Genomic DNA, 21,409 nt, shown 5'->3' with positions numbered 1-21,409 from the left:
ATTAGTCGTCATTGTCTTTGGTTCTGTGACATTCCCATGTGAAAGGGTGTGATTCCCCTTCCCACTCCTTAGCGTATGCACCAACTTGTGATGTTCCCGCCCGATCTCCAGCTCCCAGGGTGCCGGTGTTGCCATGTGAAGAGATACCCATGTGGTAGAACCTAAGAGGTGTAGTTGGAAGTGACCCCTGTGACGATGACTTTTCTTTGCTTCCTCTCAGTGAGGGGGGGTGATTTGTAGATCCTGACTGCCTATGTGATGTAAATAGTGTACATCTAATTTATTGCTATGGTAGCATATTGTATTTGTTAATGTATAAAACAAATTCTAAAAGGTTGAAAATGTATATTTTGTTGCTTAAATGTGTCTTTGCAGAAATTGACAATAAATAACATATTTTGTGTCCATTAGAGTTCACGTTTCTTGGAGTGGGGCACCACTAGACTCCAGCAGGGCCTTTCCCTGGGGGGTGGCTATCTGTTCGAACCTGTTTACAGACTTTATTAATATTAAAAACAAACAAGACAAACCTGGTGCCCGGGGAATAGTTTGTTGGATAAGATTGCTTGCTCTGCAAGCATGCAGATCTGAGATTGAATCTGCAGCCCACAAAAGCCATGCCTGAGTGCACATGACTGTGACGCTACAGTGTGTGTGTGTGTGTGTGTGTGTGTGTGTGTGTGTGTGTGTGTGTAGAAGCAGACAGATACCGAGAACTTGCTTATCAGCCAAGGGAAGATGGCAAACTTTCCGCTCACTGAGAGACCCTGTCTCGAGGCAATAAGGTCCAGAGTGAGGGAAGAAGACTAATGATGTCCTGGGCATGCATGCACAGGAGTACAAACATGTGCTTCATGTACACATGCATCACATGTGTTCATGCACACACATACAAAGTCGAACTAACAACCAAAAAAAAAAAAAAGGAGTTTCTGTTTTAAAAAGAGTCAGACTATCTACTCGGGCATGGATTGATAAGAGCTGGCTTTGGTGAGACCCGAGTTTGCCATATTCTCCGGCACTCCTTACTGCTTAGCCCATCAGCTGCTCACCCACTCTATTTAGTCTCTGTGGTACTGAGGAGATGAGCCTCCTGCTGCTCACTGACTTGTCTCCCTCCTAGCATTTTCCCCTTCGCCCAAGCTCCTCTTCAGATTCTCTGTTCAAGGAGTCTCCTGTAACTAAATGCTTCTCTTATCCTCCTTCCTCTCACTCACAGTGGCTACACTCACTCACGTGCTTTGCTTGACCCGCTGGGTGTAGACTTGAAGGCAAGAGGTCGGTTTTAAGCCTCTGTTGGGGACTTGCTTTGTGATCCTGCGCAGATTATTCTACATGCCAGCATCCGAATCTTCCTCTAGGTGACATCAGAAATATGAGCATGAGGATAAAAATGAATTCCTAATTGAGGAAACACTTTGAAAAAAAAAAGCTTTGTTTAGTAGCAGAGATTCAGTGAGGACAGTAGTCTTAACAATAACAGATGACATTTACATAGGTAGCCAGTTAGCTATAATGTCTTACCGGACCCTAAAAATACACCCTGGGAAGCTGCAACTGTGGGAAAGATGGGCTAAGTGTGTGACACTCAAATACATTATTGGTGACAAGTAGAAATAAAGACATACGAGCTTAATAAAGCTGGGAACAATTCATACACGCTAAATGACTAAGAAATAAATGCACACATCAGTGACCAACCTTTGTCAGCTGGAAACGGGCCTGAAGTTTGCCTGTGGAGATGAGCATTGGAAAGGTCGCCACTTAGGAGCTGTGAGGAGGTAGGGGAGCCGTAGTCTGAAGCTGGATGAATGGACGGGGTCCAGAACACATGGGTTACATGGAGGCAGCCAGCAGATGTTTGAGGTATGTTGTATTTGTGTGTGTGTGTGTGTGTGTGTGTGTTCTTGATATAGCTGGGTGCAGTCACCAGCATGCACTAATATTTCTCATAGACAAAATGCAGGAGCAAAAGTGTAAGCTGTCTTAGACTGACTGATGTTGTCCCTGGTTACATCAACTGCATAGGACCAACATATTTTAAAAAACAAGCCTTTGGAAGAATCGATTATGATCTCTGTCTCTAAAACAGCTAATTAGACTGTTGTTTCTATTCCACTTACGGGCTCAGAGTCACATCTCATTTTAGGACCCGAATCTGATGAGCTGACATTAACACGAAGCTAAGTTCTAGATGACTGAGAGTGGCATGGCACTGACTGAACAGTGGCATAGCAGGTACCCTGCATGTCAATGTTACTGGCTTCCCTGTCCTGCTTGGAACCCCATGCTTACAGTCTCCCGGGCTGGGGGCTGCAGCCCATGTTAGCAGTGCCTTCTCTTCAACAGCAGTTGTAGGCTTCCTCTTTGTAGTTTGAGATTCCAACTGAAGCGACATCTTTCACACGAGCATCTGATGCTGCTCTGCCCCTCAGGGTTTGGTTGCTTCCTGGGTTCAACTTTCCTCCCTGGAAACAGGAAGGAGAGCTATTCCTTATGGACAGATTCTTGTGGAGCTGAATTCTCATGTATGTAGGAAGTGCAGTAAAAGGCATGGATATCACTCACCTGGGCCAATAACTAGCCCCCAATTCTTTCGGACCCTGCTGGTACCCTGGAACTCCACCTGTTACTCTAACAGCAAGTGGGCACACCTCCAGCTCAGACAGTTCTTAGGATTCTTGAAATCGTCATACCCCACTTCTTAGGTCAAAAAGCTTGGAGCTCTTGGACATCTTGGGGTCCGTTATTCTGCCCACTATATGGAGGAAGGATTTCTGGCCAGCTCTCTTTTCTCCTGCTGTCTGGTTGGGTCCAGTATCACTGCCTGGTTCTATGACTCTGCAGTTAAATTCGTTAACCCCATTTCAAGCTTGTTTTAAACTTCATGTGCAGTTCAAAGTTTGTCTCACCAACGCTTTGGTGGAGGTGGGCATCGGGGGATAATTGTCTTGCCTTGGGTTGTTACAGAGACTCTGTCAACCTAACTTCCATCCTGCTCCTTGGAGTCCACTTTCTGATTAGGCTTCATCTAAGTTAAAACCCAATCTAACCCGGGTAAGGGCTCCCAACCTCAGCATCCACTCAGGGCACTTCTTCAGTCTTGATACCCATTTGTCTCAGTCAGGGTTCCTATTCCTGCACCAACACCATGACCAAGAAGCAAGTTGGGGAGGAAAGGGTTTATTCAGCTTACACTTCCACATTGCTCTTCATCACCAAAGGAAGCCAGGACTGGAACTCACACAGGGCAGGAAGCAGGAGCTGATGCAGAGGCCATGGAGGGATGTTACTTACTTCCTTGCTTCCCCTGGCTTGCTCAGCTTGCCCTCTTATAGAACCCAAGACCTTCAGCCCAGGGACAGCACCACCCACAATAGGATGGGTCCTCCCCCTTTCATCACTAGCTGAGAAAATGCCTTATAGCTGGGTCTCATGGAGGCATTTTCACAACTGAGGCTCCTTTCTCTGTGATAACTTCAGCTTGTGTCAAGTTGACACACAAAACCAGCCAGTACACCATATGAATTCCTCTTGGTAATTTTCCACCTTAGAAAATTGCTCACCTCAACACTTGGCTACAAATTCCCACTGGTCTCTGTCATGTTTGCTGTTGGGTTCAACTTCATTTCCTTATTGCAACAGTTTTTTGAACAAAGTATCCTTTGTCTGACCGGTGTAATTTTCCTTTGCTTAGGGGCTGGTCTGCCCTTCCACTAATGTCCTTCTGTAGATACTGAGACAGGAATGATGGATTTATTAAGGGAAAGGCCTGTGAGGCAGAATGGGGAGGGAGCTGGAGCAGGTTAGACAGCTGTCATTTTGATGCCTAAAGGAAAGATGGAGTGGGTCAAGGACTGGGCAGAAGCGACCATGATAGCAGCGAACTTCTACAAGAACTTCTTCAAGGCCACTGGGGAGTCCTCAGCCAAGTTGTCCACTAGAAGAATCCATAGATTCCATGGGACTGTAATTGCTACTCCTCATGGAAACAGATACTGGGTGGGATGTCTGGCTTCAGTGTAGTTCAGATGTGAACCTCAAGATCTGCTGGGCTGATGGCACAGGTCTAGTCCTGATCTGAAGGCCTGAGAACCAGGAGAGCTGCTAGCCAAGGCCATGCGATGACGGACACATGAGTAGGCCAGGTTGAGCAGAGATCAACTTTGTCCTTCTTCTGCGTTGTTCCTTTCAGGTCCTCCTGGATTGTAGGCTTCCCATGTCCATGGTCAGAGTGATAGCTCCTCAGCCTAGTAATGCCAATAAACGGATTCTGGATGCCCCGTACAGACTCATTCAAAATTAATGCTTTCTATGCTCTCTGGGTGTTCAGGCCCAGTCCTGTTGATGTGTTACCAGCCATCACATAAGTCTCACTTGCACACCTTCCAATGCAGCCACACCTTCATCGAGCTGTGGGCTGAGGTGGGTGCTGCTGCTCTTGCTCATTCTCATGGCTCACTTCTGCACAGCTGTTGAGTTCCTGCTTGTTTCCATTGACTCCAGTGGTCCTCTGCATTTGAAGTGTGGGATGGGTGAATCATCGCTATGGTCCAGTCCAGCATCCCTCTTAGTCATTTAACAGCACACTGTGTGCTTCTGTGGCAGCCACTCCTTATGGGAGCCAGAGTTAAGTTCCAGAGAGGAACATCTAAGACACATTAGTCACTTTATGGTAGTCATCTACGAGACAGGACTTTCTGTCCCCTTTCCTCAGGTGGAAATGATATCCGAAGTAACAGGCTGTGCAGATACCTTAGAGAAGACTGATCTCGGCTTTAGGCCATTGTCTCAGTTAGGTTTACTATTGCTGCAGTGAAACAGTGGAACCAAAAAGCAAGGTGGAGATGAAAGAGCTTATTTTGCTTACATCACTTTGTCCACATCATTGGTCTTCCACAAAGGAAGTCAGGACAGGAACTCAAGCAGGACAGGAACCTGGAGGCAGGAGCTGAAGCTGAGGCTATAGAAGAGGGTGCTGCTTACTGGCTTGATTCCCCTGGATTGCTCAGCCTGCTTTCTTATAGAACTCAGGACTACCAGATCAAAGATGGCACCACCCACCATGGGCTCAACCCTCCCCCATTAAAACTGATTGAGAAAATGCCTTACAGCTGGATCTCATGGAGGCATTTCCTCAACTGAGGCACCTTTCTCTCTGATGGCTCTAGCTGGTATCAAGTTGACACAGAAAACCAACCAGTAGAGCTATCCTCTTCCATACCCAGGGCACGCTGTCCCCTGCATGAGTACCATTCAGGGAAACTTTCCTAGAATGCTGACTTAAGGTACTGAGATTTTACAATTCAATCACTCTAGGGTAAGGCCCAGGGATCTGCATTTTTGGGTGTGTGTGTGCTGTCCAGGGTATCACTATGAAGCCCTGATTGTCCTGGAGCTTGCTATGTAGACAAGGTTAGCCTTGAACTACAGAGATCTGCCTGCCTCTGCCTCTAAAGGGCTGGGATTAAAGGGGTGCACTGCTACGCTTCATCAGATGTGTAATTTTAGATGAGCACATGGAGATTTCTGTTGTAGTCTGATGGTTTGGGAGCCATGGATTCAGTGTACAGACTATTTAAAAATCTATTTCCCATGGAGGGTTCTCAGGCTCAGAAGCTTGTTCTCTACGTACAGGTTAGACAGAAGCCTGTCCCAATGTACAGGATGGAGAGAAATCTACCCCTCATCTAGGGGGATTCTTTTCACAATTATTGCCCAGGTGGAAAAATACATATCCTATAAAACAGGATTTTTTAGGAATACCAAAGAGATCAGAACCATGAACAGGTCCTAAAATAGGAAGCTTGAGAGGAGTAATTTGACGTGAAGATGGATGATGGCTGTAGGAACGACAGACATTCTGAAATAGGAGCTGTTGGGAGAAAAGATCAGCACCATGAGGAAATAGATGGGTGAGAAGTTGGTGAGGCTGAAAGGATGGGAAATTCTATTAAAATGGAAAGCAGCCTGGCTGTCTTCTCCAAACTAAAACAGATGAACAGAGGAAAGATATGATTTGAGGCCCCCAGGAACAGAACAGCTGTCAGTAAGAGCAGATGCTCACCCCATGGGTGCATGGGCAAGTGTTCCCTTGTGCTAGCAGGATTAGGGGCAAAATAAGTGGAAAAAAAAAAAAAAGAGACAGACCCAAGAATAAAGCTGGCGAATTGGACCCATAATGTAGAAAAATAACACGAAACAGCTCATTTAAGAGAAGCAAGGGATCAAAACAAGCTGATGCCAGTCAGCTCCATGAGAAAATGATGAGGCAGATGCTGGCCAGGCCTGATGGCATCGGCACACACAAGATGGTGGAAAGTTTGTGCAGGGTATCAGATGGGTTTTAATGATTGCCTCATAAGACACTGCATACACATGTATATGAATGTCCCTCTGTGTGTGTGTGTGTGTGTGTGTGTGTGTGTGCGCATGTGTGCGCGTGCGTATATGTATGTGTTTGTGTGTATGTAGCCAACGAGGAAATCTTGTGAGCTGGCTAGATGGTTCAGAGAGTAATGGTGCTTGCTTACCTCCATGCCTGATGAACCTGAGTTTGATCTCTGGGTCCCTCACCTGGCAGAAGGGGAGAACTGACTATTGCAAGTAGTCCTACACATGTTCATGGCAGGCATGCATGTGTGGGTGTGTGCATGCTCACACAGTAAATTAAAACATGTAAAAAATTAAAATGTGGATTTCTAGGTTTTATAAAAATTCATTGTTAATAAGAAATATGAGGAAAGTGGACTATAGGGTACAGTGAAATTCAACTACATCCTTCAAATATAATACTGAATACAGTGGGAAAGGATGTGTGTGTGTGTGTGTGTGTGTGTGTGTGTGTGTGTGGTCTGTTGTATGCATGTGTGTGTATGTGTATGGGTATGTATGTTGTATGTATGTGTGTGCATATGTTGTATGGGTGTTGTGTGTGTGCATGTGTTGTGTTTGTGTATGTGTGTGTTTTTATGTGCATATATGTGTGTATTTGTGTGTATGTGGTATGTGTATGGGTGTGTATATGTTTGTGTTTTTGTGCATCTATGTGTGCATTTGTATGTGTTATGTGTATGTATGTGTATATATATGCCTATGTGCATTTGTGTGTATGTGTGAATGTGTGTGTTTATATGTTTGTGTGTATGTGTGTACATATATATTGTTATTAAGACTTCAACTTGAGGGCATCGTTATTAACAGTCATATTTAGAGAGGATGATTTTGTCACAGGGATCAAAACTAGCTCAAACTAATTTGTCTTTAAAGGGGTACTTATAACAAGATGCAGGTGTTTCTCTGCACTCGAAGGACAGAAATGACATGTCTCTTGTTTACTTCTTGCTTCTGCTGTCAGTTTTTCTCTGTTCTTTTGTTTGAGTTGAGTTGTTGGACTTATTAAAGTGGGGTTGTGACAGCCAGAAAGCTTTTTCAGACACAGTATATGCATAATTGTCTGTTGGCTTCATTATAGTCCTGAGTCCAGCTACACTAGCCGCACTGCTGAATTCCTTCTTTACTGTCTAGATGGCGAAATGGGTTCAGATCCAGTGGCTGTGTTTCAAGCCAGGCGCAAGTGAGGCCCTGCAGAAGGGTCTTTCCCCCTATCTGTTTGTGACACTTGGAGAAACTTTTAGGGGCTTCTGTGGCAGGTTCTCTGCATCTTGAGGGCTGGCCCCTACCCCCTTCAGGACCAGGTTCTGTCCATGCACAATGCACACAGCCCTTCCAGTGCTCAGCTCATGAAGTGCACAGTGGTTAGCAGCCCTTTCTGACCCTTGGCTTGTCCTCTAACCCCCCTCCTTGTCTCCACATCCTCAGTGTTCTGGTAGTGCATCGTTTCCAGTGAGACAGCTCCCTGAGAATAGAGGAAAGATTTCTAGTAAATTCTGCTGGTGTAGACCCATGGAGATTTATCTTCCAGGAACAAAGTCAGGCAGAGCTAGATCAGTCCCTGGGTGGGATGGCTCTTCTAAGGAAATCTCTCACTCTTAAGGGTAGTGGCTGTATTGTCACTTTGACAGTCCTTAAAGTTTATAGTCAATAATTCTTTGTATTAAAGTGTGTAGTTAATAATTCTTTATATTAAACCTTCACCCCTCAAATTGCTATGGGGGTTTTCTCTTGTAATGGGGACTAGACCAGCTTTCCTAGTGTCTCTCTAAAGAAGCCATTTTGGCCAGGGGAGCTGGCTCAGTGGGTAAAATGATTGCTATTAAAATATGAGTACTCGAGTTAGGATCCTCCGCACCATCACAAAAAGTCAAGGCTGTCCCTGTAAGTCTATGACACCAGCACCAGGGGACAGACAGGCCTGGAACCAGCTTAGCCAAAGTGCCATACCAAGGTTTAGTGAGAGACCCCCACCACACACACACACACACACACACACACACACAGAGTTTTTGTTAACTCACAGTCCACAATTCCCATGTTTAAGAGAGCAGTGCAGGCAGTATTTAGTTCTATCTATAGTCTCATCAGTCAGAGTTTGGTTGGCCAAAGAATACTGGGTGATCACTTCTCACCACATCAATTGTTCCCGGCCGGTGGTTGGGACACAGAGTAGCCACAAATCACCCAATGGATGATGGGAGCAGCAAAAGAGCTATTGTGAACACATTTCTAACTGGAGTCTGTAGATTTTTGCTTCTTAATTATAGTGTTAGTGGGAACCTGAATTATGCTGATAAGTATCTGGATGTGTAGTGAGTGGAAACATCAGTAAAGTTGTTGAGGTAATACTGAAATTGTAAAGTCTCAATTTGCATTTCTATTGTGATGAATCACTGTGATCAAAATGCAAGTTGAGGAGGAAAGGGCTTATATGGCTCATGCTTCCATATTGTTGTTCATCATCAAAGGAAGTCAGGACAGGAACTCAAACAGGCAGGAACCTGGAGGCAGGACCTGGTGCAGAGGCCGTGGAGGGGTGCTGCTCTTCATGGCTTGCTCAGTCTGCTTTCATATAGAACCCACGACCATCAGTCCGGGGATGGCCCCATTCACAATGGTCTGGTCCCTCCCCCAGCAACCACTAATTAAGGTAATGCTCTACAGCTGGATCTCATGGAGGCATTTTCTCAACGGAGGTTTTCTCCTTTCAGATCTTAGCTTGTGCCAAGTTGATGTAAAGCTAACCTGGACAACAAGCATGCTACCATTGCCCAAACATAGCCTTCTTGCTGACTTGAAACCTGACTGTTTTGTTCAATTTTCAACTTACTTAATTAAGACAAGGTTCTACAGAGTAGCCCAGACTGTCCTGAAACTCACTGTGTAGCCTAAACTGGCTTAGAACTTGTGGCAATCCTCCTGCCTCAGCTTCCTGATACCGGGAGTGGCTGTAGCTTTGCCTCATTATTTTAAATAATTGGATGGTTTCCACCTTATAGACGCACATGTGGCTATTTAACTATTTTCTTCTCAACCCTTTGTGACCTCAAGCACTGCTGCTCAAATAATATTTATCTGTAAATGTTTTTGCATGTGTAGGCCAGCACTCCCATGGGATAAATGCCTGGAAGTAGTATTATTGTGGGAAAATGTATATGTATTTTGACTGCCTTTTTCCCCCAAACTGTCCTTCCAAGTGGCTGTATGATTATATCCTTTCACAAGGTATGAAAATACCTTATTTCTTTCACCTTCAACAAAGCTTTCCAGTCCTTGCCTGAGAAGTATTTTATCATAGTTTTAATTTACATTTCATAAAACTCATGAATGTACCTGAACATTTTCTTTTTCTATGTTCAGGCATTTCTTTTCCTGTGCATCTCCATTTTCTGTGGTCATTAGCGCGCTCTCTCTCTCTTCCTTCTTTCCTTCCTGGTGGTAGTGGTAGTGATGGTCTCTCTCTCTCTCTCTCTCTCTCTCTCTCTCTTTCTCTCTCTTCCTTCTTTTCTGGTGGTGGTGGTTGTGTTGCTCTCTCTCTCTCTCTCTCTCTCTCTCTCTCTCTCTCTCTTCTCTCTCTCTCTCTCTCTCTCTGTAATTTGTAAGCAAAGAGACTGTTAGTTTAGTCTTTATGTTAGGAATGCTCCCTCAGCCTGTCGTGGGCTCCTACCTCTTTCCATTCTCTATGAAAATTGGAAGAAAACTCTTATGTATCAAAGCTATCTGTTGTATCAGTGAAGAGCATGCCCAGCTACAGGAAATAGAGAAATCAGATTAACAATGCCTTGAGGGATGGAAGAATGAAGAGAATAATTTGTTCTTCAGTGAAAACTGTATTGTCTTGGGCACACCTTCCTGGGTTATCTGATTCAGAATCTCTTGGAGTCATTTTACAATTCTGTAAGCTTCAGATAACTAATAACCAGTAATTACAGTTCACGTACATGCAAATGAATCTGAAGGGACACTTTTCTCCCAGTGTCATAATTTCCCATAGAAAACTCCGATTTCCCAAGATACAATTCACAGGCCAAGGAGAAGGCCAACCAAAGTGCAGATGCTTCAGTCCTTCTTAGAACGGGGAACAAAAATACCCACAGGAGGAAATACAGAGACAAAGTTTGGAGCAGAGACTGAAGGAATGGCCATCCAGAGACTGCTCCACCTGGAGATCCAGCCCATACACATACAGCCCAAACCCAGGCAATATAGCCGATGGCAAGAAGTGCATGCCGACAGGAACCTGATATAGCTGTCTTCTGAGAGGCTTTGCCAGAGCATGACAAATACAGAGGCAGACGATTGCAGTCAACCATTGAACTGAGGATGGGGTCCCCATTGGAGGAGTTAGAGAAAGGACTGAAGGAGCTGAAGGGGTTTACAACCCCATAGGAACAACAATACCAACCAACCAGAGCTCCCAGGGACTAAAGCATCATCCAAAGTGTACACACGGACAGACCCATGGCTCCAGTTGCATATGTAGCAGAGGTTAGCCTTGTTGGGCACCAATGGGAGAAGAAGCCCTTGATCTTGCTAAGGCTGGACCCCCCCCCCCGCCCCGTGTAGAGGAATGTCAGGGTGCGGAGGAGGGAAGGCGTGGGTGGATGGGTGGGGAAACACCCTCATAGAAGAAGGGGGAGAAGGGAAGGGATAGGGGGTCTATGGACAGGAAGGGGATAACATTTGAAATGTAAATAAATATCTCTAAAAATAACAAAAAAGAAAGACAATTTGCATTCATTTTAATGTTTTTAATAGTAAATGTGGCTGTTCTTTGGATTCTAACATCTTGGTAATAAAAATCTCTAATAGCTGTCTTAGGCTTACTATTGCGATGAAGAAACTCCATGACCAAAGCAAGTCGGGGAGGAAGGGTTTATTTGACTTCCACCTCCACATTGCGGTCCATCATTGAAGGAAGCTGGGACAGGAACTCAAACAGGGCAGAAACCTGGACATAGGAGCTGGTCTCAGGGAGGGCGCTGGTTTTTTATTTTTTTATTTTTAAAGCTTTTATTGTTTTAACTCCTCGTCCACAGAGATTTTTGTTTTTCAAATCACTAGCGAGTGTTGTTTCATCAAATGACTTTGGTGGTCTAAGGATGATAGGTCGTTGTGTTTGTATGTTATTTTTCCAACGTAATCCTAGAACGAATCTTCTTGAATTTCATTTTACGTCCTTGTATCAAATGCTTTTGCAAAAGAGAATGCAGAGAGCTGGGAGCCGGCACCGGCTGGTCACTGTGGGGGAAGAATGACGTAATTTTAAGGAAAGTCGGAGACAGGGGGTAGGGTGAGGTGGGATGGGGTGGAAGGTATTTCTCTTTTCTGTGAGCAGAAGAGGATCCTTCTGGAATCATGGATTACAGTCTCGGAATTTTGTCTAAGACGCACGCGATTCCGGATGCCGCCGCTGGATGGAGCGCGAAGACTGTAGAAGGAGAGGATGCGCGCGCGGCTCAGCGAGCTCCGGGCTTTTCATTCACTGCTTCTGCGCTAGGCGGTCCTGCAGGGCGTGTTTGCCTCTTTGATCAGTTCCTCTGGGGAGCGAGAATGGACAATATACAGATCCGAGGTCCTCCACGCTCTGAAACTATGGGGGACATTGCAGAGGCCAAGGCTATTTGGGTGAGAACCAGAGGGTTTCAAGGACACAGCTCATTTTGGAGTGGGTTTTGCCTCTGGTGGAAAATGACTCTAGGGGAACTCTTTGGGTCCTGACCCGGGGTGCAGCACATGGTGGGAAGGAAAAGAGCTGGTGAGTGAACTTTATCCAGATCTGCCAGGCTGAGACCTAGACCTTATAAGTCCTCCTAGGCTCCCAGTATCTGAGACACAGGTCCAATAAAATCAAGCCTAGTTAGGGAATGAAGAGACAGTCTATAGAGGTTAATAACATTGGTTGCCTTTTCCCAGGACATAGGTTTGATTCCCACCACCATGTCCATAACCTCACACTTCTGGACTTTCTAGCTACGTGGGTGGTGCACATCATGACTTTGGAAACCAGCCTGGGCAGAGACTCTGTCCAAAAAAATTACTACCCTCCCCAAAGAAAGTAGAAATAATCCAACACAGTGGACTCCCTGTGTCCCCTGGCAAAACAAAGCCATTCACATTAGAAACATCCTTTCCTAACCCCATAATACAAACAAGATAATTAATGTGGACAATAATGTATAATAATGTATGATCTGTCTAGAAGTGGAATTCTCATTTAGAACATCTCAATAAGGGTTGATGATTATGTCTGTTTCCTTTGGGTTGTGCACTGAAATTTAATGGCCAGAGTTTTAATCAGGTAACAGTACCTCTTGTGAGTGAACACATATCCATGGGGAAAAACTGGAGATGAACTTTAAGGAAAAACAAGCCAGAACAAAACACCAATCATGCTCTAAGAACAGACTCTCATAAAACTGCAAAGCTTCTGTAAGGCAAAAAGGACACTGTGGTTTGGACAAAGCGGCAACCAACAGAAAAAGCTTTAAATCCTAGGATGGATCAAAATATACAAAGAACTTTGAAACCAGCAAATAACCCTGTTAAAAAATGGGGTTCAGAGCTAAACAGAGAATTCAGTGAGAATGCGAATGTCTGAAAACACCTAAATTAACTCGTTAGTCACTCCCCAAGAGACTAACCAGTAGAAATAATCAAAAACTCACAGTGGACTCCTCCATTGTTGGTCCCTGCTACAAGAATGGTTCCTCAGAAAATTGGACATTGAACTCCTGAGGAGTCCATTCTCCTGGGCATATACCCAAAAGATGCCCCAACATTTGCTCCACTTGGTTTATTTATAATAGCAGAAAGAACAGATGCCCTTCAACAGAGGAATGGATACAAAAATGACCACATCTACTTTCTCAGGATTCCCCAAATGGTTTGGAACTGGAAAATATCATCCTGGTGACTAAAATCAAGAAAAGGGGTACTCATTGATAAGTGTGATTAAACAAATAATCAAGGCGGATGATCAAAATGTGAGATCTGCTCATGTAGAATGTACCAAATACAGGAATATGCCAATTCTGATTTAGAACATCTTAAAGACACATCCCCATATGTTGGGTTGATGACTAATGTCTGGAGTGTTTCTGACCTCTTGAGTTAATGAATATCTAGTAAAACAAATGGGTCCCTAATGAACCCTAGTGAACTAGACTGTTGGGGAGGGGCAGCAATGGGGGGGAGGGTTGGGAGGGGAACACCCAGGAGGGAGGGGAGGGGGATGTTCCGGAGGGGAAAGGGAATCAGGTAACAAGTTAATTAAAAAAAAAAAAAAAACCTACAATATGCTTTTCCAGTGAACTATTTTTCATCCCAAAAAAACCTGTATCTGTTAAATAATAAAAATTCTAATTCATGTTATTTTTTAAAAAAAAAGAATCTTTATGTAGCAGTGAGCTCTCCTGTTCACACATCTTTTGCAGTACGTGGTCACAGCATTTCTTCCCTCTGGAGGATGCATAAGGCAGAATCTTGGAAGCAAGGAGACCCAGTTCAGCAATTGGTACTGAATGACTCTCCAACAGGCAGGAACACAGCAGGCATGGGAGCTGGCAGGTTTTACCCTCTCTCCTTCCATCTCCCTTGCTAAACACATCATATTACTAAAGCTGCCCCCAAAGTCTATTCCCTTATTTGGCCACTGACTCATTCCTGAGACGAAATACCAAGCTTCACCAATCAAAATTCATTATTTGGCTATAGTGGCTAACCTGACCAATCACACTTTACTAACATCCTAGCTCTGACTTCCCCTTTTCTTCTTAAACATCACTCCTGTAGAGACACATGTACTGCCTTTGTCCCAGTAGAGTCAACCCCTTGATCCCCATCCCTCTCAGGCAATAAATCTCCTTGGTGCTGTGAACTTGGTGTCTGGGTGGGTATGTTTTATACTGACTCTGAGGGACTGGTCCTTACAGGTACCAGTGTCTTTGATTTTTCCAGCTTCCAGAACTGTGAGAAATGAACTTCTGCATTTTAAAGGATTTATTTTCATTTTAAACTCATGTATGTGTATATGTGTGTCTTTGTGAATGTACACCATGTGGGTTCAGGTACCCATGGAAGCCAGAAGAGGGCGTAGGCTCTTCTGGGTCTATGGGTAGTTATGGGCAGCTCAATGTGAGTGCTAGGAGCCTAACTCTTGTCCTTAGGGAAAAATATCAAATACTCTTAACCACTGGCCCACATCTCTCCAGCCTTGAAATTTCCTTTTGTTTTTTCTTTTTAAAATAAAGTACTCAATCTTAGGTGTTTCTTTACAGTAGCACAAAATAAACTGAGTTAGCCAGAGTGATTTCACATAAATAGGGACTGAACTATAGAACATTATACATTCTGCTGACCATGGATAGATGGCTCTGGATAAATATAGATCCATTTAGTCTAAAGTGAAATTTAAATCCATATGGTTTGAATGTAAAATCTTCGCCACAGGATCACGTTTGAATATTTGGCCAGTTGCTCATGATATTATTTTGGAAAGTAGTGGAAAGTCCCAAAAGAATGAGACTGTAGTCTGGCTAGGGCAGGCCTTGAAGAAGGTATCCTCCTGGGGCCCTAGCCTGGGCTCTCACTGTTTGCTGATGTGAATGGGCTATGTTGTAATCTCTCACTGCCATGGTTGGAGCTGCCCCAGCTGCCTGACTCTCCTGCCACAGTGGTCTGAGATCCCTGAAATGGTCAAAACAAATCCTTCCTCCTTGGAGTTTTTTCTGTCAGGAATTCTGATTTGTCATTGAGACAAGCAGAGCAGCTAACACAAAGGCCAAGGTTCATCCTCTGATGATCTTCTAATTGCCAAGAGTGGGATGTTCAGGGTCTCCAATGGTTGCAATCTCTCCTTCAAGTCATTTAACAATTGATTTATGCATTTAGATACTCTGATGTTATGTGCACAGCTATTTACAACTGTATGTCTTTTGGTAAATTTGTCCCTTTATCATTATTTAAGAGGCCTTTGTGGTCTCTTTTTAGTGTTTGACTTTTTGTTTGGCTTATTTGTCTGATGTAAACATAGCAACTCTTCCAGTTTTTAGTTGCTTGGAAAATATATATACATATATATATATATATATATATATGAATATTTCTTTGCCCGTTTACCCATTTACTCTGAATCGTATGTATCCTTTACAGTAAAGTGAGTTTCTTGTAGACAGCACATGGTTGAATCCCACACCTGATGTCCTTCCAGGTACTATATGTGTTTTGATTGGAGAGCCCTATCTGTTTATATTTAAAGTAATTAATTATTCACAGATGAATATTTGCTACCGTCACTTTGTAATTTGCTTTCTGGAACATTTTTCCTTTCTGTTTTTGTCCCTTAAATGAAGGACTGGTTTGTTTGGAATATAATCTCGAATGAGGCAGCTGAGCAAACTGTGTCTGAAGTTAGGTCTCCTCTTCCCCTCTTGTGTTCCCATGATGCATTTTATTGTGAAGATGCTTTGGATGTTTCCTTTTTATATTTAGTGCAACCAGTATAGATGGGTTTATCTTCATTGTTATTACGAGGCTTAGTTAAACATCTTATTTTAGTAACAGGATGTTTTATGTGAGTAATAATTATTTTTGGTCAGAGAGATGTAGGCTTTCATCCATGATCTTGCTGAGCTGCACCCTTTCTGTTTTAAGGTCTGTTATCTAATGTTACTATAGCAACATTTTATTTAAAATATGGTGTGTGCCAGTTTGTAACCCTTTACCTTCCAGCTTTGTTGTGTATTTAATTCTTTTGGAATACTCTTTCTCTCTCCCCGCTCCCCCCTCTCTCCCCTCTCCCTCCCTTTTCCCTCCCTTCTTTTTCCCTCTTCCTCTCACTCCCCTCCCCCTCTCTCCCTCCTCTCTCTCCTTCTCTCTCTGTCCTCCCTCTCTCTTTCCCTCATGGAACCATACCATCATATTTGCTCTGCAAATGTTCTGCTTTGAGCTTCATCCACGCTGTAGCATCTTTCTTCCTTTTGTTTATTTATTTACTTTTTAAAAAAAGATTGATTTATTTTAGTTTTATATATATGCGTATTTTGTCTGCATGTATATATGTGCCTGGTTCCCACAAAGATCAGAAGAGGGCATTGGATTCCCTGAAGCTGGAGTTGCAGACAGTTGTGAGTTGTCATTTGGGATTGAAACCTGGGTCTTCTGGAAGAGCAGCAAGTGCTCTCAATTGCTGAGCCATCTCTCTCTAGCCCTAGCATTTGTGTCTTAAACAGATAGATACTACACATATTTAAATCAGTGTGCCCAAATGCTTGAATTACCCTAGATGCACAGAACATGGGAAACTCAAGAAGGATGACCAAAATGTGAAGGCTTCACTCCTTCTTTAAAAGGGGAACAAGAATACCCTTGGGAGGGAATAGGGAGGCAAAGTTTAGAACAGAGGCTGAAGAAACGTCCATTCAGAGCCTGCCCCACATGTGGCCCATACATTTACAGCCACCAAACTAGATAAGATGGATTAAGCAAAGAAGTGCAGGCCGACAGGAACCGGATGTAGATCTCTCCTGAGAGACACAGCCAGAATACAGCAAATACATAGGCGAATGTCAGCAGCAAACCACTGAACTGAGAATAGGACCCCAGTTGAAGGAATCAGAGAAAGGACTGAAAAAGAGCTTGAAGGGGCTCCAAGACCCCATATGAACAACAATGCCAACCAACCAGAGCTTCCAGGGACTAAGCCACTACCCAAAGACTGTACATGGACTGATCCTGGTTTCAACCTCATAGGTAGCAATGAATAGCCTAGTAAGGGCACCAGTGGAAGGGGGAAGCCCTTAGTGCTGTCAAGACTGAACCCCCAGTGAACGTGATTGTTGGGGGAGGGCGGTAATGGGAGGAGGATGGGGAGGGGAACACCCATAGAGAAGGGGAGGGGGAAGGGTTAGAGGGATGTTTGCCTGGAAACCAGGAAAGGTAATAACAATTGAAATGTAAATAAGAAATACCCAATTTAATAAAGATGGAGAAAAAAAATAAATCAGTGTGATAAACATTGTCTTTTACCTGATGAGGTAGGCTCATTTACACACAATTTTACCTATTTCTCACAATTGGCTGTGAGCTCCACATTCATGCTTGCAACCCATTCTGAAGGTTTTAATAGACACTCTGTAGAATATGTTGATGAATAGCAGAATGACTTCCACATCAACTGAACTTTGCATTCTACAGTTTTACACCCCTCTGGCTCTGTTGATTCATCTCGAAAGGATTTCTTCCAAGTCACCATAGCCCAATGACCAATAATCAGTTACCATTGATTTTTGTGCATTTGGTGTATGTTCGATAACACAGGAAATGTCTCTATGTCATAACTGGGTATATCTGGGAAAGCCTGAGCCTGACCATAGGATCTGGTCCTAAGGTGAGGCACATTGAAAAATTCTACCCTGCAATATTCTAGTGTTGGCATTAGTGTGACCTTATTTATTAGCAAAGATGGTGAGATCTGAAGAATGCTGGATGTACCCATGTCTTTCCATCACCACAGAGGTTTCATTGAGAACCAGAGCTGTGTCTAAACACTCCTGCATAATCTGTAGGGGGATGTTTGCACATATTGAAGGCTGCATGCCCTCCATTTCATACCTCTTTCACCCAACAACCCTCATGTTGGCTTCTGAAGTGGCTTTAGCAGTCTTCCCAGGGCCCCATGCATGTCCTTGTTCCTCAGGCTGTAGATGAAAGGGTTCATCATGGGTGCCACCACCGCATACATCACAGTGGCTACTGAGTCTTTCATGGAGTAGGTGTGCAGGGGTCTCAGATACACCATACCAAGCGTCCCATAGAAGAGAGCCACCACAGCCAGATGGGACGCACAGGTGGAAAAGGCTTTGTACTTGTTAGAGGCTGAAGGAATTCTGAGGATAGCTCTGACAATCCAGATGTAGGACATGATCATGAATCCAAAAGGAACAAGGAAGATGAAGCAGCCCGTGGCAATCAGCACCATGTGATTGATGTGGGTGTCAGAGCATGCAAGCCTCAGCAGGACGTACATTTCACAGAAGATGTAGTGGATTTTCCGAGCCCCACAGAAGGTTACTCTGGTCATGAGGAGGGTATGTATGAGGCCATAGAGGATAGCTAGGGCCCAGCAGAAGATGAGAAGCAAGATACAGAGTTTAGGGCTCATGGCCGTAGTATAATGGAGGGGGCGACAGATGGCCACATAACGGTCATATGCCATTACAGCCAGGATGAGATTGTCTAGGGCTACCAAAGACACCAGGAAGAAGAGCTGTGTTAGACATCCTGGGTAGGAGATAGCTTTGTTCTGGGATTGAAGGTTCACCAGCATCTTGGGGATAGTGTTGGTGACAAAGAAGAGGTCAGTGAAGGAGAGGTTGGCCAGGAAGAAATACATGGGAGTGTGCAGGTGTGAGTCAGAGCCAATGGCCAGGATGATGAGCACATTCCCTACCACTGTGACCAGGTACATGGACAGGAAGGTCCAGAACAGGATGCGCTGATGTTCAGGAACCTCTGAGAGCCCCAGGAGTAGGAACTCAGAGTCCCCACTCCGGTTGCCTCCATCCATTTCCAAGTTTTCTGCAATGTGAGCATGAACATTGGCTTACCAGGCACTCTTATTTAGATGCAGGATGAGCACAAACAAAACCAACCGCTTCCTTAGTATTAAAAGTATCTTAGAGCCAGGTGTGAAGGCTCTTGTCCATACTTTCTGCTACTCAAGAGGATGAGGATAATTGCTTGAGTCTAGGAGGCTGAAATCAGCTTCAACAACATGACAAGACCTTGCTTCCTCCATCCCTAAACATAAACTCAAACCTAGATTGAATTCAGTGCTTTGAGTTTGCCAGGTAAGTGCTTTACTCCTGAGCTACATCTCCAGCTGTGTAACACACCCACACATCACCAAACCAAACAACCAACTAACCAACCAAACCAAACACCCCCACTCTCAAAAAACAACCCCCAAACACTACCACCAAAAAACAAATCCCCACCAGCAACAGCACAATTTAAACAAAACAAAACACAGAAATGAGCCAGGCGTGGGTGGCCCAGGTCTTTAATCTCAGCACTGAGAAAACAGACAGCAGGCTTCAGTCAAGCCTGGTTTGTATGGGAAGTTGCAGGGCAGCCTGAGTTACACAATGAAACCCTGTCTCAAACAACAAACAAACATACAAACAAGAAACAAAAATGAATGCAAATCAAACTGAAACCAGACGTGTATGGTACACAGGCAAAAACAAACAAACAAAAAGAACAAAAAACGAACTTCAGAAATATTTTGTGATAACAGTGTGATATCAGAATTTACTGAAGAAAAAACAAACACAAACAAACAAACCTAAAATCTCAGCATAGCCATTAAAAATATAAAGAGTGATGGTTTAGATGTTTGAAATCTTAAATTCTATCCTGAGCAACATTCATTCTCTCTCTCTCTCTCTCTCTCTCTCTCTCTCTCTCTCTCTCTCTCTCTCTCTAAAATCAAAGGAAAGTATAATGAAGTGAAGAAAAGCCCAACAATAAAGCCCTGTCAAGTAGAAAATCTGAATAAAAGTGAAAAAAGAAAGTGTAAAAAGAACCAGTGGAAATTGTAGGATTTCATATTGCTCAACAAGCAGAATTGAGATTTCAGGAGAGAGGCTCAGTAATAGTTTTGAACCAGCATGAGGAAGATAAACAATCCTGAGGATGGACTATGGCAGCAGAAAAACAGAGAGACAGGGAGAAAAACAGAGCCTTCTGTAACCCACATAGCTGCAGGGGAGGAGGAGGAAGAGGGGGAGAAAGGGGAAGAAGATGAAAAGAAAAAGAATAAGGAGAAGGAGGAGAGAAAATGAAGAAAGACTCAGAAAGGCACAGGACATCCAGAGTCAGAAAAGCCAGAGGGAGAGGAGAGAAAGAACTCAACACACCCAAGGGGGAAGCAGCTGACAAGTTCCCAGAGTAACAGAAGAGCTCTGGTTCAAAAACCACAGCTCCTGTTAAACACCCTAGTTGAAGACACAAATCCCCACTGCTGGCTGGTTGTTCCTAAGGCACTTAATTCACCTCAGACATTTCTTTGTCCCATTTTATAGATGAGGCCACAGAAGTGTTTAGAAGGCTAATGGATTTCACAGATTCTCTCAACTGGTAACTGGTAGGGCTGGAATTTGATGCACCTCCCAATCTCTTCTCCAACTGCTCTCTCACATATCAAACAATGTTTCTGGTCAAAAACCTGAAATGCCACATGTGGGCACATTTCTCCATCCCTAACATATGATTATAGATTGGAGAGATTCTTGTGGAAAGGGCTACAGGAGACTTATTCTTAACCAGTTCAACATTCTGATACAGTTTACTCAATTTTGGTAGGGAAGTCTGCTCTTGGTGGGAGAAAGGGGAAGCGAAATGGCTTCCAGGGCCCTCTCCATCTGGGGCCTGGCTCTGCTCCTTCCTTAGGAACAGCCTCAGCTCATCCTGTACCAGCAGAGAAGGGCCTAGGATGCTGAGATGGCTGGTGACTGGTCTCTGTCAGACCCTGAGTTGCCACAGCACAGGAGAGGGGAGTGTGGGAGTGAACTACTTTTGGTTTCCATGCAAGGAGAGGTTGTCCAGGTCAGGAATGAAAGAGTAACAGTTAGAACGAGGTTGGTACCCCAAGCAAGTGTCATTCCAGAAAGAGAACTGGGGAGGCAGCAGATTCCTCATCCTGGAAGGCACCCAGAGAAGCCTCAAGCCTGGGTGATTAACATGGAGTAGGTGATGGCTTGGGTTTCTTTATAGAAGAAGGCATCCACTGGTGGAGGGGCAAGGCTGGTCTTTTGTTATCTAAGAGGGAACAGGAGGATCCCTCTGGATCTGCTGGGAGACTCCCACAGCTTTCTGTAACCCACATAGCTGCAGGTCTCACAGTGCCTGAGAGTGTCTTTGAGCTGGGATTGCCCAAGTGAAAGGGAGGCCTGCTCCCCCAAAACAGTACAGGACACCCCAGACAGCAAATTCTCAGCACAAAGGAGAT

General features: G+C 44.2%; 1 protein-coding gene across 1 annotated transcript; it reads right to left on the bottom strand.

The window, feature by feature from the left end:
* Positions 1-18,028: 18,028 nt before the first annotated feature.
* On the bottom strand, positions 18,029-18,964 carry LOC116910576 (olfactory receptor 1D2-like). Its single transcript, XM_032914500.1, has one exon. The coding sequence runs from the start codon at positions 18,962-18,964 to the stop codon at positions 18,029-18,031; it is 936 nt and encodes a 311-aa protein (XP_032770391.1).
* Between the last annotated feature and the right edge of the window lie 2,445 nt (positions 18,965-21,409).

Source organism: Rattus rattus, chromosome 9 (genome assembly GCF_011064425.1).
Source record: "Rattus rattus isolate New Zealand chromosome 9, Rrattus_CSIRO_v1, whole genome shotgun sequence".
NCBI classification, from domain to species: domain Eukaryota; kingdom Metazoa; phylum Chordata; class Mammalia; order Rodentia; family Muridae; genus Rattus; species Rattus rattus.
Note: the sequence above shows the minus strand (reverse complement) of the source record. Positions and strands in the feature narration are given on the sequence as shown.

Excerpts from the sequence above, each read along its gene's own strand:
- LOC116910576 (XM_032914500.1), bottom strand. The coding sequence starts at position 18,964 with ATGGATGGAGGCAACCGGAGTGGGGACTCTGAGTTCCTACTCCTGGGG.